Source organism: Chelmon rostratus, chromosome 7 (assembly GCF_017976325.1).
Source record: "Chelmon rostratus isolate fCheRos1 chromosome 7, fCheRos1.pri, whole genome shotgun sequence".
In the NCBI taxonomy this organism is placed as follows: Eukaryota; Metazoa; Chordata; class Actinopteri; order Chaetodontiformes; family Chaetodontidae; genus Chelmon; species Chelmon rostratus.
In genome coordinates, this window is record NC_055664.1 from 28,894,165 (window position 1) to 28,909,101 (window position 14,937).

Here is a 14,937-nt window from a genome sequence, read left to right on the forward strand (position 1 = left end):
AGAACTGAACATAAGACAATACAGATGATGTGTACTCCTCCAGGTCTGCCTCTTCTCTGAACACAGTCCAGTCTGTCAGCTCGAAGCAGTCCTGAAGTGCAGAGGAGGCCTCCTCAGTCCATATCTGTCCTGTCCTGGTGGTCGGCTTTGTTCTGCAGGCCAGAGGCTTGTAGGCAGGAATGAGTTTCACTGAGATGTGGTCTGACATGCCCAGGTGTGGAGCTGCTGCAGCCTTGTAAGCAGCAGGGATGTTGCAGTAGACCTGATCCAAAATGTTACTGTCTCTGGGAAACACCGCCTTCAGTTCAACGTGATTAAAGTCCCCCGCCACAATCACGGCCGCCTCCGGGTTGTCGTTCATCTGCCCGCTGATCAGGCAGTACAGCTCCTCTAATGCTAACGTAGCATTAGCCCGCAGTGGGATCTAAGCGGCCACAATAACAATAGACGAGAGTTCTCTAACCAGCTTGAACGGTCGGCATTTCACCACCAGGTATTCCAAATCAGGAGAGCAGAAGGTGCTGACGGTGCGTGTGGCTGTACACCAGGCATTGTGTACATACAGCGCCAAGCCTCCGCCTCTGCTCTTACCTGAAGCTGCAGTCCTGTCCGCCCGGAACAGAGAGCGCCCCGCTATCTCCACCGCTGCGTCCGGGATGTTGTTGTCCTGCCACGCTTTTGTTTACAGTACCTCCTCCGTCTCCTTGGCAGCAGTGGGGGGATGGTGGAGGGCTCTGGGGTCTGTAGCAGCTTCGGTGGAATAAAGTCCAGTTTAGGGCGTGTGTGGAGTCCGAACTGTACTCCAAAGTTCAACAGTTCGGACCTGCTGTACTGTGTCAGAGCTTTCAGAAGGGTGATGAATGTGGAAATGAGTAAAAACAAACAAACAAAAACATGAACACGGGAGCTACGAGCCGCTGCGGCTGCACGCACCGCCATCTTGGATACAGTTATCGTAGTTTGGCTCACCTCTACATACAGCACTGGCCCTGGAACCAAGCTCCTTGAACCAGACCAGGCTAGTGTGAGTCTAACTTTCTGTCCCAGACGGAGCACCACATTGTTGGAATGTGTCTCAGACGGTTGCTTATACAACCAACTGCAGGGCATCCTTTAGGTCCCTCTTAGAGTCCTTGGATGGGCTAGCAGAGGGATCGCCTGGCGGACTCCAAAGTTCAGCTCAGCGACTATAATGCTAAGGTGGGAAATGACAGGAAAGTAGTAGTTGAGAAGAACTTTGTGCTCTCTAGTTGCACCATAGCTGTCTTGCACTTCCATAAAACCTAATTCTAAGCCGTGGCATCTACAGAGAGACCATGTTGGGATGGCGAGGACTGTGATGTGTGTTTATTTCTGATGCCAGTGGAGATTTTTAAGAGCAGCATGAGTTATTGATTCCACTTCAGTTCATGTTCTTGTAGATTGCCAGTGACTCCCAAAATGTCATTTATGCCCGTTGCAGAGTACCAGCGACACGCCCACCAGACCTTTGCTGTCACATGGCTGACGGTCGAAAACAGTCACAGTTTGCTTTGGTTCAGTTTAGGAAGAGATCGCGGCTTGAATTAAGTCTGTTACTGTTAGTAAGGTGATGAAACTGAAATATGACCGGCGGCCTCTGTCGTGACAGTTCTTTGTTTGACCACCCACCCACCCTCCTCCAGTTTTGCCAGTGTGGCATATCTGCGCTACACACCCACTCTGTGTCAGCGTTAATGTGACAGTTTCAGCACAGCAGCACAAAACAGGTCCAGAGTCAGACTTTCCTCCTCTGTAGCACCAAGCGAGGTGTTGGCCTGCCCTTTGGAGCCACCTGGGCTTCAGTGTCTGTCCCACCCGGGGGTCCAAACGCAGCATCATCAAGCCTCACAGAAAAATCGGGTTTGTTTCCTGAGTGCTTCTGTTTTGATGTGAATCAGTTTCTGGGCTCAATTTGTGTCATCAATATGACAATATATGGGATTGATCTTTAAAACAAATGTAAGAAAAGCAGTTAACCAGTCAACATTTCCACTGAGTCTGAACTCATGTCACGTTTTCAAATCCACTGCTGGAGCTTTATTTCAGTTCATCACATCTCTTATCATTTTTTTTCATGTGTTACAATATTTCATGTGACATCAAACATCTCAAATCTTGATGCTGTAAAATATGTACTCACACTTTTGCTCTACATGATATCTCTGCGTTCACTCAGCATTTTATAACAGAACAGCTGTTTGCATGTATTCTGTATCTTTGACATTTGCATACCATACATGATCGGATTCAGCAGCGGCTGTATGATGAGAAAATACAGAGACAGAATGATACGCAGCGCGCCGGGTACGCTGCTCGTATCAAATCTACTCTGAAGTATTTCAAACAAACACCCGAAAGAAAAGTTCAGGACGGACGCCAGGTGAGGCGTGCAGGTGCTGACGGCTTTTTGTCGGGTCTGTTTGGAACCAGCGAAACAAATTTGGAGAATTTTCATGTAAGAGAAGAGGATTGGAAGCAGAGGGATTAAGATGGTGAGAACAGTCCCAAAGAGTCCATAAAAGTTGTTCACTGTGGTGTCAGAACATGCCAACCTAACAACTAGATAGTTGTGACAATACAAACTATTTATGGTGTTTCCACAAAGCGGCAGTCGGATATTTAACGATAAAGTGATCAAGAATTTTAAAAAGGAGTACAACCATATTACAGCTATAAGGATTATCGCCTTGTTGAATGTCATACGTGAGTTATACTGCAGAGGACAACAGATCGCCAGATATCTGTCGTAAGACATGACGGCCAAATTACAAAACTCTGCATGTGCGTATGTGTACAAGCAGAAGATCTGCAGGAAGCAACAGGAAGCAGAAACAGTGTGAACGTCAGAGAGAATCTGCAGCAGAAGGAACGGAAACAAGCCTGTACTACCATACAGTTCATTCACAAACAGGCTGCACAGGAACAGGTACATAGGCTCATGTAAGCTTCTGTTCATGCAGATCACCACGATGAGGGACATGTTGACGACAACAATGATCATGTAAAGCAAAGCAGTTAACAGAAAATACAAGTATCTTAAAGTTCCTACATGAATATAAGCGCTCAGAATGAAGTAAGTTAAAGTCGAATTTATCATCGTTCTTGTTTTCGGTGACAAAACATCAGTTTGCAAACGTTTGCTTCACTTTTAAACCAGAAGTATTGACAGTATTTTAATAAAGGACATTGTTCTGAATAATACAAGCATTATTTCAAATGTGCTGAGCTACACATTGACTCACCCTGCAGTGTAAAGAAAAAAAAACAAAACAAGCAGCATTAACATTTACTCCCTAAAACTCCTTCACCTGAGAAACAGTCTCCTCACACAGTGTGTTGCACATTCTACAGCTGCTAACGTGAGGCTGCAGCGACGTTTGCTGCTTTATTCCTCAGCGAAGCAGTCCCACCCCCCTCATGTGTTGCAGGGAACACTGTAATTAACAGTTCAACACACTTTAAGCTCCTCCTGCAAACTTTCTAATGTCATATTCTGGTGTTAAATTTTGTTAAGGGCTGAGTAAAAAGGCTAAAGAGTAAAAAAAAGAAAACTAAAGTAAAAAAAAGAGTAAACTGATCAGGATCCAGGAAGGTCAGCAGGATTACAGGCGGTGGACTGGAGCTGGGCAGACTTGGCAGGTAGACACACAATGGAGACTCAAGGAGTTTAGTCACTGAAAAAGGTAATGCAAAAACCAGAAAACAAAGGCACAAAGAGAGACATGTTACCAAGCTGGTGAGAACAACAATCTGCTGAAGACTGGGGACAAGAACCGGTATTTATTCTGTGGCTGGTGATTTGTGGATTGGCTGCAGCTGTGATGGCTGATTGGCAAAAGGATCAGGTGTAAGTGGATCTGGACTGGAGGAACTGCAAGGATACACAAGGATAAACATAAATACAAAAACACAGGGAGACACAAGGAAGGGAAGGAGGAGGCAGAGGCAGCCTAACAAATCTGGGATGACAGAAGTCCAAAATCATCATCACAAAAGTTCACAGAAAGGTTAATAAATGGATGAATAATTATGAAAGGAAATCATTTCTGAAAACACGGTGATGCAGCTGGTCAGGAGGCTTTCAAGATTTCATGATTTCAAGATTCAAGATTCAAGATTTCTTTGTCACTGAGCATGACAACCCCCATGTTAGAAACAAGATAATAAGAAAGATAAAGATTATAAAATAAAATTAAGATACTAGAATAAAATAAACAGACATGCAGTAAAAATATTCATTAATACAATTAAAAATATACCATAAATGAAAATATACTAAACAGTAAACAATAAATCTACCAGTGAAATGAACCGACAGCTGAAATAAACTAAAATGTTTAAACTGAATGCAGCTGACCATTTACTGAAGTGTGTGTGGACCTAAATGTTCAGTACACAGAAGGTGCAGGTGGAGGTGGAGGTGGAGGTGTAAAGTGCGGTGTGCAGTGTTCACAGTTCTCACAGTCTCTCACTCCAGTGGGGGGGCTGCTGGGGGTGATAGCTCTGACAGCTCTGGGGAAGAAGCTGTCCCTCAGTCTGTTGGTGGTGGTGCGGATGTTCCTGTACCGCTTTCCTGATGGAAGTGGTACAAACAGTCTGTGGCCCGGATGGCTGGGGTCCGTGGCGATGGATCTCGCCCTCTTCCTGACCCGGCCTTCATATATAGAGTCTAGGTCAGGGAGGGGGCCCCATGCCAGTTGTTTCCTCTCCTGTGCCGTGCAGCTGCCATACCACACTGTCACACTGAGGCAGAGGATGCTTTCAATTGTGGCCCTGTAGAAGTTGACGAGCAACCGAGAGGAGAGTCCAGCCCGTTTCAGTTTCCTGAGGAAGAAGAGCCTTTGTTGTGCCTTCTTCACCAGGCGGGAGGTGTTCATGGACCAGGAAAGGTCAGATAAATGTCGACAGGACCAGTTTTCACAAGTTAAACCCCGTGCAAGAGGAAGAGCTACGAGACTGCGGTCTGCTCCGGAGGCCTACTACAACACCGCCCCCCAGTCCTGCACCTCGCCCACAGTGGAGGCGACACAAGCGGCGTCAGAGGAAGCAGAAGCGGGGTAAGCGCGGAGGTATTCCGAGCCAGGCTAGCAGCTAGCCCACACAAGCCGGCTATCCCCACCATCATGCTGGCCAACGTACGCTCTTTGGACAATAAACTGGACTACCTACGCCTTCTACGGACAACCCAAAAGTCTGCGGGAGAGTGCTGTGTGTATGTTTTCATGGAAACTTGGCTCAACAACAGCGTAACGGACCACGCCATTCAGCTCGAGCGGCTAACTTGCTATCGAGCAGACAGAGCTCTCGCTGAGGGAGGTAAGACACGCGGCGGGGGACTCTGTGTTTACATCAACAATGACTGGTGTCGTGACGCTGTTGTGATCTGCAAGCACTGCTCACTACTGGTGGAGTTTATGGTCATAAAATGCCGACCCTTTTACCTCCCGAGGGAGTTTACAGCCATACTGCTTGAGGCTGTTTACATCCCTCCGAGCTCCAATGAAAACATCAGGAGCGAGGCATTGAATGAACTGTACCAACACGTCAGTGAGCAGCAGACTGCCCACCCAGATGCCTTCCTCATCCTGGCTGGGGATTTCAACCATGCAGACCCAAAGAGGATGTTTCTGAAGCTATACAAACACATAGACTTTCCAACACGTGGACATAACACACTGGACCAGGTTTACACCACCCAGAGAGGAGCTTACAAGGCCCTTCCCCTCCCACACCTCGGCGCCTCTGACCACATCACTGTTATGCTAACCCCAGCATACAGACCACTGGTTAAAGTCGCCAAACCAGTTCTGAAAGAGGTGCGAGTGTGGCCCGAAGGGTCTTTGGAGGAACTTCAGGACTGTTTCAACACCACAAACTGGGACGTGTTTAAACAGGGTGCCACCTACAACAACATCACCGAGTTCCAGGAGTACACAGATGTCGTCACTGCTTACATCACCAAATGCATCGATGATGTAACAGTAACAAAGACCATCACTGTCCGGGCCAATCAAAAGCCGTGGCTGACAGGAGAGGTCCACAGGCTGCTGAAGGCCCGTAACACTGCCTTTAGAGAAGGAGACGAGGAGGGCCTGAGGACAGCCAGAGACAACCTGTCACGCGGCATCAGAGAGGCCAAGAAGGTGTACTCCAGGAGGATAGCTCATCGCTTCAGCGACAGCAGGGATACGCAGAGCCTGTGGTGAGGGATACAGACCATCACGGACTACAAACCCCCACCGCAGACCTGTGACAGCTCCACCTCCCTGCTAAATGAGCTAAATGACTTCTTTGCTCGCTTCGAAGCACACAACAGCACACCTGCACAAAAATCCACATCCCCTGGCGAACAGGTGCTGTCGCTGTCCCCGGACAGTGTGAGGAGGACGCTCAGCAGGATCAACGCTCGCAAAGCTTCTGGTCCTGACAACATTCCTGGTCGCGTGCTGAGGGACTGTGCCGGAGAGCTCACGGATGTCTTCACAGACATCTTCAACATCTCGCTGAGCCAAGCTGTTGTCCCCACATGCTTCAAAACCACCACCATCATCCCTGTCCCGAAGAAGTCGTCGCCCTCCTGTTTCAACGACTACCGTCCGGTAGCACTCACCCCCATCCTCATGAAGTGCTTCGAACGGCTAGTGTTGAAACACATCAAGACTGTCCTCCCACCCTCCCTGGACCCCTTACAGTTTGCTTATCGGCCCAACCGCTCGACTGATGACGCCATCTCCACTGCCCTCCACTCAGCCCTCACACATCTGGACAAAAAAGACTCTTACGTCAGAATGCTGTTCATAGACTTCAGCTCAGCATTCAACACAATCATCCCACAACAGCTCATCACAAAACTGGACCAGCTGGGACTAAACACCTCCCTGTGCAACTGGCTGCTGGACTTCCTGACTGGGAGACCTCAGGCAGTTCGGGTCGGCAGGAACACATCCAGCACCACCACACTGAACACGGGGGCCCCCCAAGGATGTGTGCTGAGCCCCCTCCTCTTCACCCTGCTGACCCACGACTGCACACCGTCCCACAGCTCCAACCTCCTCGTCAAGTTCGCCGATGACACAACTGTGGTGGGTCTCATTAGCAACGACGACGAGGCAGACTACAGGAGCGAGGTGAGCCGCCTGGCCTCGTGGTGTGAACACAACAATCTCTCTCTGAATGTGGAGAAGACGAAGGAGATTGTTGTGGACTTCAGGAGAAGACGCCCCCAGTATGCCCCCCTTACCATCAATGGTGCTACGGTGGAGAGGGTAAGCAGCACCAAATTCCTGGGTGTGCACGTCACTGAGGACTTCTCCTGGACCACCAACACCACATCGCTGGCCAAGAAAGCGAACCAGCGCCTCTACTTCCTCCGCAAACTGAGGAAAGCTAGAGCCCCGGCCCCCATCATGCACACCTTCTACAGAGGCACCATTGAGAGCGTCCTGACCAGCAGCATCACCGTGTGGTATGGCGCCTGCTCCACGTCCTGCAGGAAGAACCTCCAGCGCATCGTGAGAGCAGCTGAGAAGATCGTCGGTGCTTCTCTCCCCTCCCTCCACGACCTCTACACCTCCCGCCTCACTCGCAAAGCCCTCTGCATTGCGAGAGACCCCACCCACCCGTCACACAGCCTCTTCAGCCTGCTGCCATCAGGGAGGAGACTGCAGAGTCTGCGGGCCAAGACCAGCAGACTGCGGGACAGCTTCGTCCACCAGGCTGTCAGGATGCTGAACTCTCTCCCTGCCCTCCCCCTCCTCCACACAAACACTCAACCTGGACTATAACTTCCCCCCAACACACACACACACACACTCCCTGGCTGGACACTGAAATACACCCCGCTGCCGCCCCCCTCTACAAACTCTCACTGATGTGAACCCCTCCCCTCAGGAAAACAACACACTGTCACTTTATTCACCACCAGTTGTTAAGCTAATTCTTTTTGCACTACCGTTTACATTTGCACTATTACATTCTCAATGTTTCATTGTTTAGTTTGTACAATTTTTGCTAAGTTTGTACAGTTTTTATTTAGATTGTACAGTTTTTACTTACTTAGTTTGTACAGGTTTTATTTAGATTGTACAGTTTTTTATTTATCTCTTTTCTAATATATGTCCTGTCACAAAGGGTTGAAGAGTAACGCAATTTCGATTCTCTGTTTGTCCTGTACATACTGCAGAATTGATAATAAAGCTGACTTTGACTTTGACTTTGACTTTGATGTGATGTGGAGGCCCAGGAACCTGATGTTGTCCACACGCTCCACCACTTCTCCATCCATGAGGAGGGGGGCGTGATCTGTCTTCCTGGACCTCCTGAAGTCCACAATGACCTCCTTGGTCTTCCCTGTGTTCAGCACCAGGTTGTTGGCTGAACACCACTGGGTGAGCTGGCGTATCTCCTCTCTGTAGTGGGTCTCGTTGTTATCTGAGATTAGACCCACTACTGTAGTGTCGTCCGCAAACTTCACAACTGTGTTGGGGGGGTGGATGGCAGCACAGTCGTGAGTAAACATGGTGAAGAGGGCCGGGCTGAGCACACAACCCTGTGGCGTGCCCGTGCTGAGGACCAGAGGGGATGATGTGATGTTCCCTATTCTCACCACCTGAGGCCTGTTGGTGAGAAAGTCTCTGATCTCTGATCTGAGCTTGTCTGGGATGACGATGTTAAAGGCTGAGCTAAAGTCTACAAATAGCATCCTGACGTAGGTGTTGGGCTGCTGCAGGTGGGTCAGGGCTGTGTGCAGGGTGATGGAGACAGCATCCTCTGTGGACCGATTCCCTCTGTAGGCGAACTGAAGGCTGTCTAGGTCCGAGGGGATGAAGTCTCTGATGTACCTGAGAATAATCCGCTCAAAGCACTTCATGATTACCGGGGTCAGAGCAACAGGCCGGTAGTCATTCAGGCAGGTGATGGATGTCTTCTTCGGTACCGGAATGAACCGTAGACAGCTGCAGGGACAGGTTGAAGATGTCCAGGAACACTCCTGCTAGCTGGTCAGCGCATGTCCTCAAAGTCTTGCCTGACACCTTGTCCGGTCCTGCAGCTCTGCGGGTGTTGATCCTCCTCAGGGTGGATGTCACCTGGTGCTGCCGCAGGATGAGGGGCTGGTGCTGCTCCTCCAGCCGGGGGAGGTGTGTGACTTCTCTGCTGCCTGATGTGTCGAAGCGGGCAAAGAAGCTGTTTAAAGTATCAGGCAGGGTGGGGTCGTGACTGGTGAGCTGAGTGTTGTTTAAGCGTTCCTTCTTACAGGGTGGATGCAGCAGTCTGTTACTGAAGGAGCTGCTGAGGGCCCCCACTGTGTCATGCAGGGGGTGGGAGGGGTTGGCTAACATCCTCCTCTCACCTACATCCTCAGTGGTGTCCAGAGGACAGTCCAGGACAGAACCAGCTCTCCTGACCAGTTTGTTTAGTCTCTTTCTGTCCCTCTCAGAGCTTCCACAGCCCCAGCAGACCACTGAGTAAAAGACTGCACATGCAACCACAGAGTCATAGAGAGTCCTCAGTAATGTCCTACATACTCCAAAGGATCTCAGTCTTCTCAGCAGATGGAGACTTTGGCTCTTCCTGTACAGGACATCAGTGTTTGTGGACCAGTCCAGTTTATTGTTTAGGTGTACACCCAGGTATTTGTAGTCCACAATCCTAATGTCCAAACCCTTGATGCACACCGGTGTAGTCTGTGGTGCTTTCCTGCAGAAGTCAATCTCCTTGGTCTTGCTGGTGTTGATGAGCAGGTGGTTTAGTCCACACCAGTCAACAAAGTTAGTGATGACTTCCCTGTATTCAAATCATTCCCCTGCAATACACATCCAACGATGGCTGTATCGTCAGAGAACTTCAGGAGGTGGCAGCTGGTTGTGTTGTGTCTGAAGTCCGATGTGTAGAGGGTGAAGAGGAAAGGGGAGAGGACAGTACCCTGTGGAGCCCCGGTGCTGCAAACTGCCACATCCGACACACAGTCCTGAAGCCTCACATACTGAGGTCTGTTGGCGAGGGAGTCGATGGTCCAATCAGGTGACAGTCTACTCCGGCTCCTTCCAGCTCCCCCCTCAGCAGTGACGGCTGGATCGTGTTGAAAGCACCGAAGAAGTCAAAAAACACGATCCTCACTGTGCTACCAGTGCTGTCCAGGTGGGAAAGAGAGCGATGGAGCAGGTAGATGACGTCTTCCACACCAAAGCCTGGTCGATATGCAAACTGTAGGGGGTCCAGCTCGCTGCTCACCAGGTGATGAAGTTAAGTATAATCCTCTCCAGTGTCTTCATCAGGTGGGAGGTTAAGGCTACAGGCCTGAAGTGGTTGGGCTCCCTGGGATGCACAGTCTTTGGCACTGGAACCACACAGGAAGTTCTCCACAGGGCAGGACCTCTCTCCGGGCTGAGGCTCATGATGAAGATATTCTGAACAACCCCCCAGAGCTGATCTGCACAGTCCCTGATCAGTCTGGATCTGATGCCATCAGGGCCGGTAGCCTTCCTCACCTTTGTCCTCTGAGGTCCTTCCTCACCTGATCAGCTGTTATGTGAAGGCCAGGTGGGGACGGGGGGTGGCTCCTGTCGGGTGAGAAGGGGGCTGGGTCCGACATCTGTGATGTGGATTGGAGGGGGGTGAAGTGGTGTGAAGACGGTGCTGCTGGTGTCAGGGATGCACTGATGTGGCCTGAGATGGTTTTCAGCCCCCTCCAAACCTCTCTGGTGTTGTTCCCCTGCAGGCCCTCCTCCAGCTTCCTCCTATATTCTTCTTGCCTCTCCTGATCTCCCTTTTCAGCTCCCTCTGCACCCTCTTCAACTCAGTACTGTCCCCAGACTTAAAAACCCCTTTCTTCTCATTCAGTAGGGTTTTCAGTTCAGGGGACACCCAGGGTTTATTATTTGGGAAACACTGTACCTTTCTGGTCGGCACAGTGTTGTCCACACAAAAGTTAATGTAGTCCGAGATGCATGTTGTCAAACTGTCAATGTCCTCCCCATGAGGACTGCACAACACTTCCAAGTCCGTGGTGTCAGAACAGTCCCTCAGTGCCGTACTGGACTCATCTGACCATGTCTTCACATACCTGATGGTTGGCTGTTGTTTACTCACCAAAGGTATGTAAGCAGGTAGTGGATGAACCAGGTTGTGATCAGATCTGCCCAGTGGGGGGAGGGGTGAAGAGCTGTAAGCATCCTTTGTGTTTGCAGACAGTAAGTCCAGTGTTTTATTGTCTCTGGTGTGACATTTCAAATACTGGGTGAAGGTGGGGAGAGTTGAGGACAGGGAGGTGTGGTTGAAATCTCCAGAGATGAGGAGGAAGGCCTGGGGGTGCGATGTCTGCAGCTGTCCTCCTTTACACTAATGTGCGCTGAATTACACCATCTCCTGTTCACAAACATCGCGATGCCCCCACCCTTCCTCTTACAGCACTCCATCGCTCGCCTGTCCCCTCTCAGCAGATGGAAATTATCCAAAGCGACATGTGTGTCCGGTGTGAGTTCGTTCAGCCACATCTCCGTGAAGCACATGACACTCCGTTAGAGTGTACGATCGACCGAGACTAGTGAAAAAAGACGAGAAACACAAGAAACAGAGAAGAACGGTCGGAGCTGCTGAAACAGGCTGCCACTTGTGCGGCACCATCTTGGGACCATCTTAGGAACAAATGTAGTGGGACGAGGTGAATGGGCTGGGATAAACCAGACTGGCTGGACGAACTGCATTTGAGGTTGTAGAATTTGAGGAATGGATGGAAATGGTTGCATGTTGAGATGGTTGGGAGTTGAGGGTAGCAGTGGCAGCGGTCAGCAGCGATGCCTGGAGTGAGACAGAGTTAAGGATGATGACGAGAAATTCTTTCAATGGGCTGGGGCCTTCTGATTTTTCTGCTGACAGTGGAACTCCAAGTTCATGACATGCAGAAGAGTGTTGAGACCATATGAAGGGGATTAAGATGGTGGCACAAGAGTGAGAAAGTAATCTTGGACATAGATGGCGTACTGGAGTTTATAGATGTTTGTCAAAATCCACCAGAGTGCTTCTGATAGAGAATTGAAGATTTCTGGGCTCGTCTTGCACCCGAAGGTCAGGAGCAGCTGGGAAAATTTGGGTGTTACAGCAGCAGGTAATGGGAGTATGAAAAAAATAGAGGGCCCCCACTGTGTCATACAGGGGGTGGGAGGGGTTGTCAGTGAGGGCAGTCCAGGACAGAGCCAGCTCTCCTGACCAGTCTGTTCAGTCTCTTTCTGTCCCTCTCAGAGCTTCCACAGCCCCAGCAGACCACTGAGTAACAGACTGCAGATGCAACCACAGAGTCATAGAAAGTCCTCAGTAATGTCCTACAGACTCCAAAGGACCTCAGTCTTCTCAGGAGATGGAGACGACTTTGGTCCTTCCTGTACAGGACATCAGTGTTAGTGGACCAGTCCAGTTTATTGTTGAGGTGTACACCCAGGTATTTGTACTCCTCCATGATCTCAAAGTCCAGACCCTGGGTGCACACTAATGAGGTAGTCGATGGTCCATGCAGCCAGGTGACAGTCTACTTTGGCTCCTTCCAGCTTCCCCCTCAGCAGTGATGGCCGGGTTGTGTTGAAAGCACTGAAGAAGTCAAAAAACACGATCCTCACTGTGTTACCAGTGCTCTCCAGGTGGGAAAGAGAGCGATGGAGCAGGTAGATGAGAGTGTCTTCCACATCAATGCCTGGTCGAAATGCGACCTGTAATTGGTGCAGCTCGCTGCTCGCCAGGTGACGAAGGTGGTTGAGCAGTCTGGAGCAGTCTGAAGCTGATGCCATCAGGGCCGGGAGCCTTCCTTGCCTTCATCCTCCTGAGCTCCTTCCTCACCTGATCTGCTGTTATGGAGAGGCCAGGTGGGAGACTGGGGGATGGCTCCTGTTGGTCTGTGATGTGAATTGGAGGGGGGTGAAGCAGTGTGAGGACAGAGCTGCTTGTTTCAGGGATGTTCCGGCAAAGCAGTCGTCTCGCCAGTTGTGGATCCTTAGGTATGCATGATGGACCTACCTACAGAAAAAACATGTGAATAACATTAGATAACACAAAGAGTCGTGGTCAAAGCTCCTGCAACAAGCTGCCGCTAGTGCAGCGCCATGACTGAACAGTGGACAAGACCAGCCAGCTTTCAAAATGCTAAAGATACCATGGTCATTCATATCAAAGTGGACAAGAATTTAGATAATGTAATATATTCAAATTATGTAAAGTCTCCCTGGTCAGTGTCATTACAAGACATTACAGTCCCTCCTCCTTTCCTGTTTGGTCTGACTGACTGACATTTGGAGGACAAGCGTCTATCAGTGTTGCTGTTTAGCCATTTCTCAACTGAAAACATGTAAATGGTCTGTGATGGCTACAGTGTATTGCCATTAGCTGTTAAAGATCACCTGGATGAGGAAGCAGCACGGGGTCTGTCTCACCTGAGTGATGATGTCTGTGGTTACCGTTGTTTCATAGTTCACCAGCCTGACTGAGCTTCAGTGTGGCATCTTTAACTCCTTGACTGGTGATTGTTGTAGAGGTTTGGTCCTTAGAGAATGTGGTGAAGGGGGGGGACAAGGGGCGTTGGATCCCTGACTGGGACAGAGACATCCTCTGAATGCCTGGGGTGATGTGAAGCAGTGGGTTGGCTGAGGGTGGGGAGTTTGCCTGTGAGTGCTGTTTGTGGTGCTCGTCTGAACATGCTTGTTTTGGTGCAACATCACAAGTAGCATCCCAAGAGTGCCATAGGTTGATGATAAGCAGTCTGCAACCAGTGACGTTTGGATGTATCCCATCAGGCCTTCCAGTTTCAAAAGATATTGAAATCGTCAATACATTTTACCCTTGGGTGAGACATTCCGATTTCAGCCATGTCGCCCATTGCATCATACACACTGATTTGGCTTTGCAGCTGGTGGTTACTTCGCAAGATGGCCTAGAGCAGGGGTCACCAACCCGGTGCCCGCGGTCACCAGGTCGCCCGCAGCATCCACATCAGTCGCCCGTAAGCCAGTTCTAAAAATAGCACTAATCACGAATTAGCTCTGTCTAAAATGTTATTTAATTGTGTTGCTATTCTTTTTGAATTACATTTACAGTGATGTAAATTTAAAAACGAAGACATAAAAACGTAAAAGAAAATGTATATCATAAAAAAAGTTTAATATACGAACTCTGACGTAGTCTGGGTCGGAGGTCAGTCTAGTGCGCATGACAAACCAGCTTTGCTGAGATGAGCTCGTGAGCGCTGCGAAGACGAGGAGACGAACGCGTTTTCTACCCACAAAAACAGCAGAAAAAAGGAATAGATAGAATATGATTAATAATATAAAATTAAAGGTACACTGTGTAACTTTGTTATTTCAGAAGTGTATTATCAAAGTGGTAGCCCTTTGCATTACTCAGTGACCTACTCAGTGACCTTAGTCACTCTCTTAGTTTCAAAAAAGGTTGGTGACCCCTGGCCGAGAATGTTACCTGATGTCTTAGACAGGAATGATTGAAGGATCACTGTACCCCACAGTGATCCGTGGCTCAAAACAAATGTGGACCAGGAGTGTAATTCTGGTGCTCAATGGCCTCTTCCATCCTTCTCTACTTCTGGCACCCTCGCTCAGACTCCACCCGTCTTACAACTCAGTGTTCATTTTGCCCCAAATTATACTGCTGTACAGTAGTGATCTGTCCACAGACAGGCTGTCAGACACACAAACGCCTGTCAAAGCAGTGAAAACTGCTTCTGTGGTTGTTCTCACTGCAACAGGTGTCTCTATATTTGATGACACACACAAGCACACATACTGACATGGTAAAAAAACGAGCAAGCTGTCAGAGTTGGTGAATATTGACATTTCTGTCACTTTGAGGGAAAACAGCATCAACATCAACCACTGAAACAAAACTTGCATTAACACTTTCTCCTGTCACACTTAAATGCAA

The 14,937-nt window shown here is 49.3% G+C and overlaps 1 protein-coding gene across 1 annotated transcript; it reads right to left on the bottom strand.

Moving 5' to 3' along the window:
* Positions 1 to 2,170: 2,170 nt before the first annotated feature.
* LOC121608676 (olfactory receptor 11A1-like) lies at positions 2,171 to 3,118 on the bottom strand. The gene has a single exon (XM_041939950.1). It carries the CDS (start codon positions 3,116 to 3,118, stop codon positions 2,171 to 2,173), a length of 948 nt encoding a protein of 315 aa, XP_041795884.1.
* Positions 3,119 to 14,937: the final 11,819 nt, after the last annotated feature.